Source organism: Ascaphus truei, chromosome 5 (genome assembly GCF_040206685.1).
Source record: "Ascaphus truei isolate aAscTru1 chromosome 5, aAscTru1.hap1, whole genome shotgun sequence".
NCBI lineage: Eukaryota > Metazoa > Chordata > Amphibia > Anura > Ascaphidae > Ascaphus > Ascaphus truei.
The window spans coordinates 89848577-89867341 of NC_134487.1; the positions used below are offsets into that span (position 1 = coordinate 89848577).

At 40.7% G+C, this 18765-nt stretch overlaps 1 protein-coding gene across 13 annotated transcripts in view; it reads right to left on the reverse strand.

Moving 5' to 3' along the window:
• NAV3 (neuron navigator 3) overlaps positions 1-18765 on the reverse strand; it is an 879638-nt gene that overhangs the window by 49575 nt on the left and 811298 nt on the right. For all 13 annotated transcript variants that reach the window (XM_075600199.1, XM_075600193.1, XM_075600190.1 and 10 more), the window contains 2 exons: positions 1798-1881; positions 602-713 (listed from right to left, as the gene is read on the reverse strand). In XM_075600199.1, coding sequence (XP_075456314.1) covers positions 602-713; positions 1798-1881 — 196 coding nt within the window. The remainder of the gene's footprint in view (positions 1-601; positions 714-1797; positions 1882-18765) is intronic.

Consider the following 18765-nt stretch of genomic DNA (forward strand, 5'->3'; position numbering starts at 1 on the left):
TAGCCCCAGATTTTCCAAGGCAAGTTTAAGGCAAGTTTTAGAATACTCGTCGGTGCACCTGTAGGACTATAGCCTCTGAGTTGCTATAACCATCAAGTTAGCTACATGTTTATGAATTTATAAAGTAATTTAAAGACCTAAAAGGCCACCAATTTTGTACCTTCATTTGATTTTTCTTATGTTACCACTAGGGCTACATTTTTATATACATTTCTATGTAACTAAATGACTCTCTACTAATATTTACAAATCCATTTGCCATCTACCTCAAACTGATGTAATAGGAAGCTGATTTGTTGAGAATAATTGAATTGAATTTATCTTCTCATCTTAATAGATTTGTTAAAGCGGATATACTGTCCAACAAGTTCCTACAGATGTAGCTATAGTAAGTTAACTGTCTTCCGTGCCGCTGCCACGCACGGTCACAGCACCTAAGGATTAACCCTGTGTTGGTTGCCATTAGGAAGCATGGACCCCTGTAGCGTGATCGCGACAGACAGTGTCTCCAGCACAGTGGACATTTACTTCTTGCCGGAGACAGGGATTTTTGCTACATCTTTAAGAAAGAGAAGTGGATTATTTAATATTTATGGAGTACCTTTGTGAATGTGATCTGACCCATTGAGAGCTCCTTGGATCGCAGCTTGTGCTGCTGAGTTCTGAGTTTTAAGCGCTTCTATTGTCTCTCTAAGTTCAATGAGCTCCGATTCCTGTAAAGATGAAGAGAGCAAAAAGTTTTATACTACAGTGTAACATGTAACAGAACTGTCAAACAATTAACAACTGGTTAAAAAGAACATACCAAATTAAAAAAGAGAAAATACCAATTCAAAATTATGAATGCTATACTAAATTTAAGTTGAAGAATGCTCTTCAACAATTCATGTTCTATATTTTATTAGTAAGTAGTCAATAAATTGTCTATCGGCTGAACAATTATGGTTAGACCATCAAGGTTTGAGAACCATTCAGAGCCTTTACAACAGTGAAGACATTTAGCATTTTTGCATTTATGCATTGATAGTACACTTTCCAATGAGGTTAAGCTAAACAGAAAAAACTGCACGATTAACTTAGATCTATAGAGTATTTAGCAATTCCCTAGCAGAAATTAAATCAACCTGGAATTGCACCACATTTTCAGTTTTAATTAAATATAGATTTATTACCATTGGATAAGAGGACCATAAGAGGACCATTCTACAAGTATTCATTCCTGTTAATAAGGATTAGGACCTATAAAAGAATGTGACCTCAGCCATGAAAGCAGTAGGGAAAAATGCTCTGTAAAAAGTTTCTTGTCTCTTTGTTTTTATGCAATCATGTTTAATCTCTCTTAGGAAGGAAATTAGAAAAAAAAGTAAGTAAGTATTTTCATTTATAGGAAAATCATTCTAAAAATCCCTGTTCTGTTATTACTCCTAATGCCTTTTGTGATAAGGCAGATAAGGTATTAGTAGAAACTAGATTAACAAATCAAGTGATATGCTACTTGCATTAAATAATCAGATCATTGTTACGGTTAAAATCATGGGTTATTCTAATAACACATGCACAGTACAGAAAATACTTCGGCTATTTCACACAGCATGTATCTAATTCTGATATGAAATCAACGTTTTGTCGATGGTGGGAAAATACAATCTAAATACAAAAATAAATGAAAAAGAGGAATACAGGTATAACCAGAATCAATGCTGTTTTATTATGTTAGGGTTTTTAATGCATTTTTTCAAATTGCATCATAAGCTGCAGATGTTTTTCAGGCTTCAGAGTGAACTTTTATAAACTCACCTTTTGTTCAGCTGTCATTGTCAGGCTTTGCAGCCTCCCGGTCATATTTCCTAAGCTCTTTTCAAAAGCTGCCACCAAATGAGACTGTGAAAGAAACAGAAGGAAAGCATTCATCATTTGCTCAGCTTCTTACATTTATGACATGACAACATCACCCGATGACACATTTGCTGAGATAAGCAAAAGCTTAATTTCTTTCCTGTTATGAATAAGGGTGGCAATCTTACGTTACCATTGATTGTGAGCCAATGACAAAAGAATTGTATGTGGTTTGAATTAGTCTGTTACACTATTCATTTTCCAAGACTTTTGCCCCAGCTAAGTAACATTCTAAATTTAAGATTGACCTTAAGAAATGTAAAAGTGCAAGGACTGAAGGCACCCACAAACACTATACAGAGAAATAATATTTGTACAAAAATATCACAATGGAAACTAGATTCACAGGGAACAGATGTAGCTTGACAATGTTCCTGTGACCATGGAGGCAAGTGTGGCCACTTGCCTAGTAAAACGCATTACTGCCAGCCTCATCTATGCAAGTCATAGCAAAATCAGGGCATCAGATTCATTGAATGCTGCAGCAAATATGATTCTTTTCCAAGGAAAATAAGTTGGGCTACATCTATACAATCCAAATCCTTACTGAAATACATGAAGTAATTAAAGTGGCCATCCAAGCGGCACTAAACCCCCCTCCCCCTCCTTTTTTTATTTTAATATATGCAGCCTTTGATTACCTTTATTGAAAACTAATTATCTAAGCTGCTGATCGATTTATTCTCCCATAATCGATCAGCAAAGATCCTGCTTCCCAGGGTTCACTAGATGGCAGCCTTTCAGTTTCAATCTGTCCTTCAGTCTGTGTAACTCAGCAGCTACAATGTATTTTTATATTACTCAGGTAACATTATCTATTGTTATAGTTTGCAACTCAAACTGCTGGGAATATTGGCAGCAAATTATCACAAACAGGAAAGTGTTGCAAATATCTTTCACTGCTGGGGAGGTGGGCTAAAACCTGTTATAGAAATCAAAAGATGCTCAGTATATTCATTAAAACTAATTAAAAATAGCATTATGAGGTGAATTAAAAAAAAAATAGTATTATCTAATACTATCAAACTGTTTTATTAAAAAAAAAACATGTAGGATATTGCATGGATTGCTCCTTTAAGGTCTAAAAAATATAAATAATAAAAATCTCTATTATAAAGTGAAAATAGAAGCTGTAATGGTTGTCACTCATCTAAATGAACCAGGGTCTACCACATTCTGCTATTACAGATAATGGACAAGTTAAAGGCAAAACAGAAAAACAATGCTGCTAACTGATTGACCACACTTTTTTTTGCTCCAACGTTATAAGATTGCTATTGCAGCATTTTTTTGTTGTGCTACATATACCATTGTGGAATTAGAAGTACTTCTCTTTCACCTATAATTCATAAGAAAGCATACAGTAGCAATCAATGGACAAACCAATTAGATTGTAAGCTCCTCAAAGCAGGGACTCCTTTTCCTAAATGTTACTTTTATGTCTGAAGCACTTCTACCCATTATGTTCTATTTGTATTACTTGTTATTTATATGATTGTCAAGTTTATTACTGCTGTGTGTGTGTACCGCTATGTACATCAATGCCGCTATATAAAGACATACATACAACACTTGACAAATTAAATTAAGGACCATTAGCTTGAAAGCCGCAGTATGTTCATTTATTAGAAACATAGAATTTGATGGCAGATCCATCTGGGTCCACCATGATTGCCCATTTTCCTATCTGCTGTTAAACCTCAGACCCTATTTGATCCTTGGCTTTCTTTCATATTTAGGGTTGCCTTATATCTATCCCAAGCATGTTTGAATTCCCTTACTTCATTAGCCTCTACCATGTCTGTTCCATGCAAAAGTACTTCCTTGCATTCCAATAGTGGCAACTGGCAGCCTCCTTACTATAAAAGGATAAATAACATGTATAGTTAGGGGTTTTTCTATCAGGAGGAGGTTTCAATTTACCAACGATCAAGATTTGCAGAACTCTCTACTGGCAAGAAGATAAAGATAATAAAAAAGATACATTCACTAGAAGGTTAGCACTTCCCTATCAAGAGGGGGCCCCAATTTATCAAGGTTCAACCAATGCAGCAATCTCTGCTTCCAAGCTCAGCCTTAATACTGTATTTATACAATAAGACTAATGAAGGGCTAAGCAAACTTACACTATTAATACCTTTGTTACTATACTTTCTAGGAGTAATGAGATAGGATGAATACCAATGCACATGGTTAACCATTAAACAAAACAAGATATGTTTTACTGTTAGATATGTTTTATGTATGGAAAATAAATATATTTAATCAAATATAATTATTTACCATTATACACAGAACTAATAAGACTGACTTCTTTAATAATTTCCAGAACTACTTATTGAAGGAATATCTGTGCTTAAGGCCAAGGTTATGTACCAACCTTCCTATACCAGAATTTGCCCCCCAAAATATACACATAAAGATTAACAAAAAATATTGATTGTTTTGATTTTGCCAAAAAGCAGCTGAATTGGCATTAGATATATATTTAAAGATTCAATCTTGATGCTAGATTAACAAAGGGTAATTTTTTTGTTGATACAGTATTTATATGCTGTAGGCTGTAGCACTCAACAGTTATCACTTGCACCGAAAATCTTTACTTCTTTATAGGGGTTACACATTGACGTTTTTAACACCAGAAATATTAGGCAGTTTTCAATGTTTTGAAGGCTTCGTATTTATGTGACTGTATCTACTGTATGTGTCTATATTATCTGTCTGTATTATGTCTATCTAAATATAGTGGAATGTTCAAAGATTTTCAACTAAAGTTTTTTTAAATATTATTATGTAAAAAGATCCAAACTTTGAGTAAATGTTAAATAAACAAATAAAATTATCAACTCAGTAATTTAGCTTAACAAATATAATGTTCTTTGCTTATTGTGAAATAATTAAGACAGATAATGTATTAAACACCCCGACGTAAGTTTGAATTAGTAAAAGTAACTAAATTAGAGAATAGGAAATACAACCCCAAAAATATTATCCACTGGTATATTATAATGATATTTACAGATATGATTGATACTGCCTGCAACATGTTATACAAAATACTGTAATTAGAAAATAGGAAATATAGCCAAACAAATAGTATGCAACTAGTTTATAACATGTATAGGTATGATTGATACCGCCTGCAATGTTATACAACATACATTTTGCAAAAGCAATAGAAATAACGTTTCAAAATATTACAACTTTTAAGGCATATTAAGGTGTACTTTAAGTTTTTTTAAACTCCCTAATTTTGCTCTTACATTACTAAAATAGGACAATGGATAAATGCAAACTGTATTTTTAGGTGCACAAATTAGAGATTTTCTCAGCAATACATGACCTACTGTTAAACAGTTTGAAAGGGTTTTCTCCAAACGACAACAAAATTGTTAATTCTTAGAAATTGCAAAAGATTTACAACACTGTTTGAAATGTGATGTAATGAGCCCTTTCTTTTGATTCTGGTAAATTACAGTATATTGAATAGATACATTGATTTTATTACTGTACATGCTACACTATACAGTATAGCTCTGCTTCTGCATTAAACCACTGAAAAATAAATATAAATCTTCCCACCTCATATGGTTTTCCAAAAGGCTGTGTGAAAAAGCAGACATTTTTCCCAGGTGTATAAGAAGCAGGTATGCGTGTACCCCCCTTTCTTTCGGTCTTCATGCTAAAGAACTGCTGTTTACTTTTTGGATAGTTGTTAAGAGGTGGCCATACAAGAGTATTAGCCAAGGAAACCTCTCTGTGCTCTAGTGACATCCTGGGTCTTCCACAATTTCGCAAGCAGCTGTAATGCCTTTTTGCCAAGTCCACAATGCATGCAACAAAACAGCAGGGCCAAGTAGAAAGTAACGAAGCATACATTTGTGGCTGAAATTGAGACCCGCCAATCAAGCAAGAGAATTGCTTCCAGGACATAATCCTTAAGTGAAATGGAAATCCTTACTACAGCGTTTGAAATGGCTAGATAGCACTGAAAGTGACACAAGAAAGCAAGAAAAAGGGCAAGAAAAGTAACTCAATGGAGAAGATTTATTATGCGGCCTTGCAGTCTAGTCTCCAGCAGCCATAACCCCCCCTCAGCCTCCCTAGTTGGTTAGTAAATACAATGGTAATAATAATAATTTTATTTCATATAGCGCTTTTCTCCCAATGGGAGTCAGAGCACTTCACAATTACAGTATAGTGTGCGTAAGCAGAATTGTATTTAGGATTTTTAGAGACGCAGTCCCTGCCCAGATTAATTTACAATCTGTGTTTTTGGTGCCTGAGGCATAGGGAGATAAAGTGACTTGTCCAAGGTCACAAGCAGGCGGCACTGGGTAGCTGAAAGGTATCTTGTGGTGTGTTGCATAATATGTGCTACAGTGTTGAGAAGACGCAGTTCAGCATTTTACATTAAAATTAGCTAATTTTAATGTACTCTAAGACTATATTTACTAAGTAGCGGGAACCACACAGCCATTCCCGAAACTCATCTTCTTGATTGCCTGCCTTAAGTAGGCGTCTGGAAGAACTCCATTGCTATTAAGCCAATAGAATTAATGTAACCCAATGGAAATGTATGCTGCCTACTCATTTATAAATGAGTCTGCAGTGATTCATATGATATTTTAATATGCATTGACTTGTGAGTACTGAGGTGTGTGAGTGAATTGCAGTTTCATTCAAGTGCAGTTGGATTAAGTGTCGAGTCAGAACCAAAAGGAAAGTGGTGTGCTGTGTGTATTACTAGCATTGTTGGGTGAGCTGGGAGTGTACAGAGGGTTAATTTATTTTGGTTGAGTAGGAATAGGGAGTCTGTAGCAAAGTTTTTTTTTACTGCCTAGTTGAAAAGTTGCAGTGGGTGTGGTTTACTTAATTGCTTACCTAACACACCTTATTGGTGTGTGTGTCTGAATTTAAACAGTGGCTTACAATGAATCATTGAGCCTGCTAGTACAATGCTGTGTGAATGAGTTGCAGTTTGATTAAGTGAGGAGTTAAAACAAGGAAGGTGTTAAAGAAGGTATATAGAAAAACAGTGAATCGTCAGCACTTAATACTCAATAGTGTAACAATGAGCAGGATTGAGATTGACACTCAATGCACATCTTGCCACATGTATGTGTACTTGGATCAGCTGTTCCAGGGAGCATATCACTGTGGGAAGTGTGAGCAGGTGGTCTCTCTGGAGTCCCAGATTTCTGAGACAACTTTTAACATTGACAATCTTGAAAGGAGTTTATTGCTCACTGAGCAGACCTGTGTGGTGCAGAGGGTAAAGATACTGGGTAACAGTTAGGGGGAGCAGGGGGGAGAGAAAAAGGCAGGCCAGTTTTGAGCTGACCAATCCAAATAGATTTGCCAGATCAAGTGAAGATATTGTGGGCATCAGGTAGGAAATGGCAAGGATGGGGGAGACTGGTTCCTCTAGCAGCCATAGAAATAGTTTTCCAGAACAGAGATGACTCGGGGTACTCAGAGGCCAAGAATGGTTGTAGTGGTAGGGGACTCCATTATTAGGAATGCAATCTTTTGCCTTGATCGCATGAACTGAACAGTTTGTGTTCTTCTGTGCGCTCATGTTTGGCACATTGCGGATCGGGTTGACAAATTGTCGGGAGGGGCTGGGACTGACCCAGTGGTATTGGTACACGTTTGCACCAATGACAAAGTTAGAGACAGATGGAGGGTCCTAAAATAAATGATTTCAGGAATCTAGGATGGAAGCTTAAGGTAAGGACCTCAAAGAGGTAGTATTTTCAGAAATATTACCAGTGCAATGCACTACCTCAGGGAGGCAGGTAGAACAAGGAGATTCATGCATGGCTAAGAAAGTAGAGCAGTCAGTTATTCTCTGAGAGGTGCTATTTTGATAGTAGGAATGGAGTGCACCTATACGAAGAGAGATATTCTGTGCTAGGGGGGAGGATGTTAAAAAGGTTGGAGTACATTTTAAACTCGGAAGGTGGGGGAGGGGCAAGCAAGATATATGGGACCCAAGATTAATGCAATATATTGGCATACAGATAGTACACATAAATAGGAGAGGGGGTGATGGGATCAAAGCTTCATCTAAACAGGAAAGCTTTTGGATATACAAACTGCGGACGTTAGTTGCGTTGGGACTAAATGAAGAGATAGACATATGGTCCTTATACTGAACCTCCATTCCTTGTTTGCTGGTATTTCTGGTTTAGCATTTTTTCCATCCTACTGGCTCCGCATCGGACCAGATGATTGAATGATTTTCACTTATCGTGCATTTCTAATCATAAATACATTTCATATTCCATATCAATATATGAATTTTTTAGGTATCTTTGTGCGGATCTTCCTATATAGTTAGACAGCTACCCAATATATATGTTCCCTATCTGAACTTGACCACCTATTCTTCCGAGCCCATTTTTAGTGGTCGGGGGATAATTTTCACCCCCTTTTAACCCTCCAAGCTACATGTAAATTGGCTTATACAGTATATTGTCTGCACTTTTGCAGTTTTGTCCATTGCTATGTGTGAAATCTTACTTTTGTCCCCACATATACACCCTTGAGTATATATATGTAGTCTCTATGTCTGTGGTCCTTTTGCCAGTCGCTGGATGTCTACATGTATTTCTACTGTACAGTAGATCACTAGATTCACTGATGAACTCTCTACCCCCCCTCCTGTTTTGGTAGTATTGTCACTGTAAATGCCCCCTTGGTGCATTGTGTGCCCACATTGGTCATTTTTTATCACACCACATCATTAGCCTCTGAGTTCTTTGTGCTTATATTCCTTCATGATCTCATCTTATGTCTGTAATTCATGTAGTATTGATGCACTGTTTAACATAATATTTCAGTTCCTTAATTATGTCTCTCTCGTTTCAGTGCTTTCACCTTATTATTCTTTTATTTTAATTTGTTTGTATTATATATACTGTATATATATATATCTTATATTATATTATATAAAATATATTTATTTTTCACACAACTGTGTGTGTATATATATATATACATATACAGTTGTGTGAAAAATGAAGTACATCCTCTTTGATTTCTATGGTTTTACATATCAGGATATAATAACAAGGACACTCGAGCCCCGGGAACATTCATGTTCCCCCATCTTTCTGGGGACCAACGCAGATGTGGTGCGGGCCCTGTTCCAGGCCTATCTGTAGAAGCCAGCGAGCTACCCCTATCCTCCCTACGGATCCACACAGTACTCAAAGAGGAGTGCTACAGGATCTCGCCTCAAGAAGGTTTCGACCAATTCTTCAATCTCGAGAAGGGGCTGACCGAGATTCCACCAGGGGAGTGAAACTGGGAAAAGAAGGCCTGATGTTGTCCCTGGACAAATGTTGATTCTGTCGCACGTCGTCACCTATATGGACAACATAGTGTCTCCAGACAGAGCGGCTACCAACCCCGCTAAGATCAAAGACATAGTGAACTGGCCTAGACCAGACAACGTGATGGAGCTGCGATCTTTCCTGGGGTTCTACGGATACTACCGCCGCTTCATAGAAGGGTATTCCAGCAAAGCCAAGGTCCTCAATAACCTCCTAAAGATCTACACAGAGGAGCCTCTGCAAAAGGCTGCATCCCCACGGACACCCTTCGGAGACAAGTGGAGATCCGCCTGTAAAAAGGCATTCACAGGTCTCAAGAAAAGTCTCACGGAAGCCGGTCTTGGCCTACGCTGACCCAGAGCAGCTGTATATCCTGCATGTTGGTGCCAGTTTCAATGGGCTGGGAACTATACTAAACCAAAAGTACCCTGATGGCCTCTGCCCAGTGGTGTATGTGAGCTAAAGCTTGACGCCGAGCGAGCAAAGCTGTCCGGTTCACAACCTCAACACTAAGTGTGCGGTAGTCGATAAACTCCACGACTACTTGAACAGAGTCTCTTTCGAGGTACGGACCAATAACAATCCGCTGACCTACATAATAACCTCCACCAAATTGGACGCCACTGGCCACAGGTGTCTGGCGGCACAATCAAATTACCAGTTTACACTCAAGTACAAGTCGGGGCACTTAAACATCGGTGCAGATGCTCTGTCTAGAAGACCTGGTCTGAGTGCAATGCAAGATGACAGCCCGTGGGAAGAAATCCCTGGACCTGGGATTCGGGCAATGTGCTCAACTGCCGCAATAGTGGAGGACAAGGTGGTATTCTGTGGTCTGTGAGGCTCTCACTGATCTTAAACCAGGAGCTGCATATCCATTGTCTTGCTGAAGGTGCCGCATTGTTTGCTTACCCTTTCCCCTTGGGGGTGAACTTTATTTTTGCTTTTTGCATTGTATTATAGGGAGTTTCTACAGGGTCAAGGGAAGTACCATTGGACCTTTTTTGCCTTTTGGGAACGAGCCTGAAGGTGTCCTATCCCCGAAACATTGCCCCCCCATCCCTGTATTTTTACCTTGCTTGCACTACCCTTCCCACCCCGCCCTTTCCCATTACCTTGTTTTCTCTCCTCCTTTATCACGTGTTCTGGTATTGTGATTTACTTATACCCCTTAGTGGTGTGTGCTTTGCTTTCTCATTAATACATTTGGCGTATACACTTTTCAATTTGTCATTTATGAGTGCTGGGAACATTATATTGTGTTCATTGTGTGTTTGAAGGAAATAGGGCTCCTCCTTGTTCCAAACTGCACCATCCAAATTTACTTTAGCTCATTGTTTGAGTGCTGTCTATTTACTGTTTTGTTATGATTGGATAATGTTTCACTGGGGTTTTTTGTTTGCCTTCCTCTAGAACAAAATATTGTAAATACTGTACAAATACAGGATAAGTATCTATTGTCTTAATTTAACATAGGTTGAACTTGATGGACATATGCCTTTTTTAACCTCATCTACTATACAACTATGTAACAATTAATGCTATTTAAATATATCATAATAAAAAAAAATTGTACCTTTATTGTATATAAAAACCTGTAGCATACAATATAATGTACAATAAAAATATGATACAGTAATCTTGTCTGTCATATTTGTTCATCTTGTGTTAAGAAGAACATGTTGTTTCTGAGTTCAGCTTGAGAGAGATAATAATTTCACATCCTTCAACCTCACTCTTTGGAAGTAGCTCTGTGTTAGAAGAAGCAGATAGTGAGGATTTGGAGGCTATTGCTTGTTTGTTGGAGAGTGAGTTTCCACATCAGGGCCACCTTTGTTAGCAGCAATTTGCTCTGTGTCACTGACCTCAGGTGATTCTGTCTGAGTAGCAACAGACTATTGATGCTTCCTGTAACAAAGCCCATCTGTTGTTTGAACAGGTATGTAAACAGGAAATGCAGCATCATACTTTGCACGCACAGGCAGGTCAGGGTTGCTGGAGCAGTTTAAACCTGTCATGGTCTGCCATGACAGGTTTTGAATCAATGTACTGTACCTGGATCTTGTTTCAGCTGCATCACTTGAGTGGTATGCCCAGTGCCTAGCTGGGGCAGGAGAAGCATCAGAAGGTTGGGATGTGAGGGTTCAGGAGGAGGATTAGCAGGCAGGAGAAGAGAATAGGATAGCAGGGACTTCTTCCAAGAGTGAAGAGGACATGACTGCAATAACCCCATCTGGGCCAAGGGGTGCATCAATCGAGGTTGTGGAGGGTAAGGGTGACATTGCTTCTGATGAGTTTTGCGAGGAGCATCTTGGAGAAGGGGAGGAGGAGGAACGCATGCGTGCTTCTCAAAGACATCACTGTGGTAGTCCTTCAGTTGACATTCCAGCATCCTCCCTTAGCTCTCAAGCCTCACAGGGACATGGTCATCTGCCCAAAGAAAGCACCACCATGGTGTGGAAATTCTTTCAATTGCCCCACCATGGTTCAGTGTGTGACTCATCAGTGGTACAGTACAGTGGCGGCCGCCTTTAGTCTCCTGCGGCCGCCACCGCGGGATTTTTAAATGTGCAGGCAGACGCGGCTTTTTTTTCTTTAGTTTCGGCGCCGCGGGCGCTTTCAATGTTCAGCGCCATTAGCGCTGAACGGGAGATGCGGCTGGCGCGCGGCCAAGAGATGCGGCTGGCGCGCGGCCAACTTCGGCTGTAAAAGCAAACAGCCCCGAATACTTACGGTGATGTTGGAGATTTAAGGGGGCTGTGACTGTATGTCCCGGTGTGGTGTAGCGTTGCACAGGGGCAGGAGTGGATGCCATCTGGGGATGAGTGTTCTGTAGCAACACATGCAGCACAACCGCAGTGACTGCCGGGAGAGGCCACGTAAGCAAACTTCTGCAACCTCTTTCTCCAGACATAATGATCCTGCTCTGGGTCATCTTAAGAGGGGCGCAGTTCATGTCGGAATTGCTCCAGCATTTCTGGGCTACGGGCGGGATTAATTAACTTCACACTACCCACTATCATCCTCAGATGAATGGACTGTGCAAGTGGTTAAATGACCCCTTTAAATGGATGCTTTGGGCATTCTCTGAAGCCGAAGGAGGGGACTGGGAATCTCAGCTGCAACACCTCCTATTTGTCTATTGAGAGGTAAAGCAGAAGTCGACTAGTTTCTCCACTTTTGAGATTCTGTACAGGTGCTGGGTACATGGACTGCTTGACCAGCTCTGTGATGACTGTGAGGAGACACAACCACCACAGTGGTTCAGTACATGGTGGAGCTCAGAGAGCAGCTTGAGGATCTTATGGGGTTTGCACAGGCTAACCTCAGGGTTGCTCAGATCAGGCAGAAGTGCTCATATGATCGGAATGCTCATAGCAGAGAATTCATTCAGGGGCAGTAGATCTTATTTCGAAAGCCCACTCACCAGAACAGGTTGCTGGCGGCCCGTACATGGTCATCTATCAGGTGAATGTTACCAAGTAGGTGGTAGGCTTGGATGAGCAACAGGTTAGGTAGCAGACCTAGCAAAAGGAAGAAAGTCTGTCCTGCGCTCTGGCCATGAATGCCAGCACACTTAGGTGTCAAGTGAGTCACTTAGAATGGAGCAGGGAGACATAAACAGACCAAAAGAGGTCAGAGCTGGTATGGGAAACCTTACCTATGTAAGCTCACTTGAAAAACCCCGGTCCTGCTCTCCTCTGTGCTCCGGTTCCAGGTGTGCAGCCTTCTGTGTATGCAGCACGGGAAGGAAGAGAAATCCGGCACAACAGCCTGTGACAAAATCCAAGGCACTTCTGGGTTGTAGAAAAACTTTATTGAGACTTCACGAACAGAACAGGCTACACCACAGTCTCCCCCTCAACGCGTTTCACGCTAGAATCAGTGCTTCGTCTTGGAGTGGGGAGATGTGGTCTGAGCCTGCATATTTAAGGTAAAAAAAGCCCGCGAAAAACGGACTTTAAATGTTAACCCCTGATGTACAAAACTACAATATCTTTCTAAGTGCACAACCATGTTAATAAACAGACATCTCTCTTGTGTACAATACACATGTAACTGAGGGATGTGTGAACACATAATTGTATCACTCCTACTGTCAAATAAGTTGTGATCTAGTGATATATCATCAGGGATAAATTAAAAAAACACTTAATGCAACATTTCTAAATGATCTGGCATATAGGACAGCATAAATTACTATATCATTTCTTTAGAGACACAGTCTATAAATATAACTGTATCTATCAATTCTCAGTGTCATATATTGATAACCTCTAGAGAAGGATTAAATTCAAATTGTATTAGTTTGTCCTTAATGACAGAAAAGAGGGACGGGAAGGGGGGGGGGAAGGAAAAGGGGGAAGGGGGAAGGAGAAGGGGGTAGGGGGGGGAAGGAGAAGGGGAGAGGGGGGGGGAAGGAGAAGGGGGGAGAGGGGGGAGGAATGGGGGGGATAAGAAACCAAGAGGCAAATAGTACTTAAACATAGAAAAAATGATAATAAACTCTAATACCAATGGTTAAACAAATAAAATAAAAAGTAATCATGAATCATAAAACAAGATCTGAAAATCTCACTCAAAAATACATATGGATCAAAGGAAACAACGCATGTCCCATTCAGTATTTAGTCCATTGGGTTGCAGTGTTTGTAGCGTAAAGATCCAGTGTGCTTCTCGATGATGCAAGACTTTAAACTAGATAGAAACTAGATAGAGGTTTCTATCAAGAGGATATTTAGCCAAAGATCTTGATCATGCCTTTGATTTAGCTCTCTCTACTATAGAGAGTCATTGATAAACATGGACATGAGTAAATCCAGACAAAAATATCCAGTGGAGAGAACAGATGCCCCATATGTTGTCACTAATTATAGTGAACAAGCAGGGGTAATCAAATCTATTATTTGGAAACATTGGGGTACATTAGCCTTGGATCCCCTGATTCATAAGATGGTGTGTTCAGGCCCACGTGTGGTATTCCGTACGGCAGCTACTTTAGGAAATACATTATCACCTAGCATGTTACGTCCTAAAAAGTCAACTGGTAATCTGCTTTCTTTGTTTCCTAAACTATTAGGCTCATACAAGTGTGGACGATGCAAAATATGTCCTAACATGACCAAATCCAATCACTTTTCAGACAAAGATGAGACACGCAGGTTTAAAATTAAATCATTTATTACATGTCAAACAGATTTAGTTGTTTATGTATTAATATGTAAATGCAACAAACAGTACGTAGGTCTCACTAGTAGAATTCTCAAGATACGTATTCTTGAGCATTTGAGACTTACTGTATACGGAATAAAGACATGTTGCATCCAGTATCCATCCATTTCAATACTTGTCCATTGGGTTCAGTGGGATCATTACAGTGTATAGCATTAGAACATATCCATTACCTCCAAAGGGTGGAGATCGTATTAAAATCTTGCATCAGCGAGAAGCACACTGGATCTTTACGCTACAAACACTGCAACCCAATGGACTAAATACTGAATGGGACCTGCGTTGTTTCCTTTCATCCATATGTATTTTTGAGTGAGATTTTCAGATCTTGTTTTATGATTCATGATTACTTTTTATTTTATTTGTTTAACCATTGGTATTAGAGTTTATTATCATTTTTTCTATATTTAAGTACTATTTGCCTCTTGGTTTCTTATCCCCCCCATTCCTCCCCCTCTCCCCCCTTCTCCTTCCCCCCACTCTCCCCTTCTCCTTCCTCCCCCCTCCCCCCTTCTCCTTCCCCCCCTCCCCCTTTCTCCTTTGCCCCCCCCACCCCCCTTCTCCTTTGCCCCCCCCTCCCCGTCCCTCTTTTCTGTCATTAAGGACAAACTAATACAATTTGAATTTAATCCTTCTCTAGAGGTTATCAATATATGACACTGAGAATTGATAGATACAGTTATATTTATAGACTGTGTCTCTAAAGAAATTATATAGTAATTTATGCTGTCCTATATGCCAGATCATTTAGAAATGTTGCATTAAGTGTTTTTTTATTTATCCCTGATGATATATCACTAGATCACAACGTATTTGACAGTAGGAGTGATACAATTATATGTGTTCACACATCCCTCAGTTACATGTGTATTGTACACAAGAGAGATGTCTGTTTATTAACATGGTTGTGCACTTAGAAAGATATTGTAGTTTTGTACATCAGGGGTTAACATTTAAAGTCCGTTTTTCGCAGGCTTTTTTTTACCTTAAATATGCAGGCTCAGACCACATCTCCCCACTCCAAGACGAAGCGCTGATTCTAGCGTGAAACGCGTTGACGGGGAGACTGTGGTGTAGCCTGTTCTGTTCGTGAAGTCTCAATTAAGTTTTTCTACAACCCGGAAGTGCCTTGGATTTTGTCACAGGCTGTTGTGCCGGATTTCTCTTCCTTCCCTAGGTAGCAGACCTACCCTGTAAATACATTATGCTGAAGGCATATCTTTTGAGTCAACTGGCGGTGATAGTCATTTGTAGCTCGCTTCTGGGAGATCAGGTGAGCTAGGCTCTCTCCGATCTCCTTGGGAGAACCCAGCAGGTACTGTAGGATCTTTGGATCAGTTGGGGATCGGGACCCAGCTCACTGTTCCCAACAAGTGCAAATGAGAGTTGTTAGGAGGATACTCGGAAATGTTCCCCAGCAAGCCCAGCAAGACCCATATAGTTGAGGGTACTGGCAGATGCCACTGATCCCCAAAGCGTGGGAGAAGTTAGTGTTCATCACCCCAAATGTACAAAAAGAAGGAAGCAGCGCAAATCACTAAATTTTGTGTTTAAATGAGACTAATTAAGTAAAAGTGTTACAATGTGGCATATGTGATATAAAAAATATATAGTGAAACACATCAATAGCTCAAATAGTGAATTGTCCTAAAATAAGGTGATAAGTCCAGCTGCCAGAATCCAAGGAGAGAGTTCCCCATCCCTCCAAAAATAGCAAGTGGAAAAGAGAGATGTCCTCCGGCGCGTAGGCTCAAGCAATGGTTCCAGACATAGAAAACAAAATGCAGAAAACACAGCAGTGTGCTACTAAGTAAATGGCTCTATTATTGGATAAATGAAATGAATACACTCACAGATTCAAACATTGTCTCAATCCCTGGATAAAGATATCGTTTCAGGTGATTGATGGTTGCTTGCTGGAGCAGTTTTAGATAAGACAATGCTCCCAGATTAAGCAGGAAATGGTTTATTGTTCTGACAGAAATGCAGTATTTCCACATCAGATTCCACATAGCACCTCCATCCCTCTTCTTCATGACCCTCTTAGAAATGGTGTGTGCAAATAACTCCGAATCCAAATGCAAGTGAAATCATCTGGTTGAGATTGCACAAACCCCCTGATAATAGATATCAGATAATAGAGCAATTTACTTAGTAACATACTGCTGTGTTTTCGGCACTTTTTCTATGCCTGGAACCATTGCTTGAGCCTGCACGCTGGAGGACATCTCTCTTTTCCGCATCACCCTGGCCTGTATGAGTTTTCGGTAATGCCATATGGGATGAAGAAGGCGCCGATTACCTTCCAATGCCTGGTTAATAGGTTACTGAAATGGATGCAGGGGTATGACTGGACCTAACCATATTAGTTACCATTAGATTACTAACCATTAGATGACTTAACCATATTTATTCAGATGTGGGACGAGCACTTGGGGCATGAAGCAGTGGTACTAGACCGGATAAGGGATTGACCCTGAACTCCAAAAGTGTCAGCTCGGCAGGGCCGTCCTATATCTGAGGCACTGAGTGTGTGTTGTACGTTTGTCTGGCCTAACTTCGTGCTGCATTCCCGTAACCGTTGTGAAAATTAGCTGATCACCTCCATTACCGCTCTTAATTCTAAAAATGTTTGCCAACGTTTTGTGGCTTCTGATAGTAAGTATGAGCTACACTTGATCCAATAGCGGACAACCTGTTTTAGGTTTCTGTCACATCCCCACCATTTTAGGGATTCCTTTACGTCTAGCGGTAAGGAGTGCAATTAGACTAGGCTTGTTGCCCGTCTATGCCATTGGTGTAAGAAGTTCTGTTGGAACTTTCCTATACACAGGCGACACGTTTTATCCGAGCACCGCTAGCACCGCAAGCCGGGGGATGCCCCGGCGTGTTAGCCGCACTCCCTCAGCGTGTGCCTGCGCCCCCTGCACGCGCGTCCAGGGCTCCCCGAGGGAGCCCTGGTGTCCCGCGATGTGGGGGACGGCGGCAGGGGGTTCCGGGGGACCCGGCAGACCCGGCAGCGGGAGGGAGAAAGCCCCGATCGGAGGGCGCTCCTCCGCAGCTTCGGCGCGCGCCCGGCACCCTCCGGCACGCGCCAGGTTACTGCTGCGGCCGAGAACGGGCAAATGCTCGAATAAACTCGGCCGCAGCAGTATGCCACCTGGCCAATTTTACCACCAGTATGGTTGAAGATAGAGGGCCTATATGCCTCATGCATTATCGAGCCCTACCATGGATTGCTGGTTCTGGCGACTCTGATGATCTCCTTCAAAACCGTTCCTTTTACTGGAGGGAAGAAAAACCATGCCCAGTTGTGCAGCTGTGTGTTGAACTACATTCCCAAGAACCTTAGGTCTTGGGTTGGATCTAGTTAATTTTTCTTAGTGTTGACTAGCCACCCGTAACGTGAGATGATAGGTGCTGGAGCAACTGGAGCTCCATGCTTTTATTAAAATATCGTTGAAGTTGTGCAATATTTGTATTCCCTCCTTCCTTAATTCGGCGATGAATGTTAACACCTTTGTGGATTTTCATGGCGAAGTTGAGGAGGTCAAAGGGAAGTGCCTTGAATATGGTAGTGATTTACCCTATAGCAAATCTTAGATACCTTCTGTGTCTACTATATATCGGCATGCGGAAGTAGGTATCTTTCAGATCTACTGACACAGGTCAGTTTCCCTGGTCCACTGCTGAAATAATGGTCTTGTGGGACTCCATCTTGAACTGATTTACTTTGAGCAGTTTTTTTTACTCTCCTTAGGTCTAGTATGGACCTGAATGTTCCATTTGCCTTCTTTACAAGTAATATTGGCAAATAGATACCTCAATATTTCTCTCGTGGCAGAACCGGTTGGATCGCTTGGTCATTCAACAGCTGCTTGACAATGTCGATTTGGCCTGCCCAGCCAGCTTGTTTCCTGGCCGTCAGATCCTACAGTATAAGACTGTGTTTTCCGGATAACGTCTTGAACTCAAGACAATATTCTCTACAGACAACAATGAGCATCCAGGAATCCGCAACCGTTTGCACCCAAACATCCAGAAATTGCTTGAGTCCCTATGTGGGATGTTCGAGCTCTCCTCATCTCCTACGAGCTTCCCAGTCTCTCTACAGATGCAGCTGCTGTTATTCGAACAAATCACACAGCCGTTTTCGTGTGCACTGCTGTACTCCACGCGGCATTAACACGGACAATAGCACCAGGCACACGTGTTTATCGCGGTTGCTTTGTTTGAATTTCATGGATTCTGTTTCTTTGTGTGCAATGAAATGAATGAATTGTAATGTGTACAG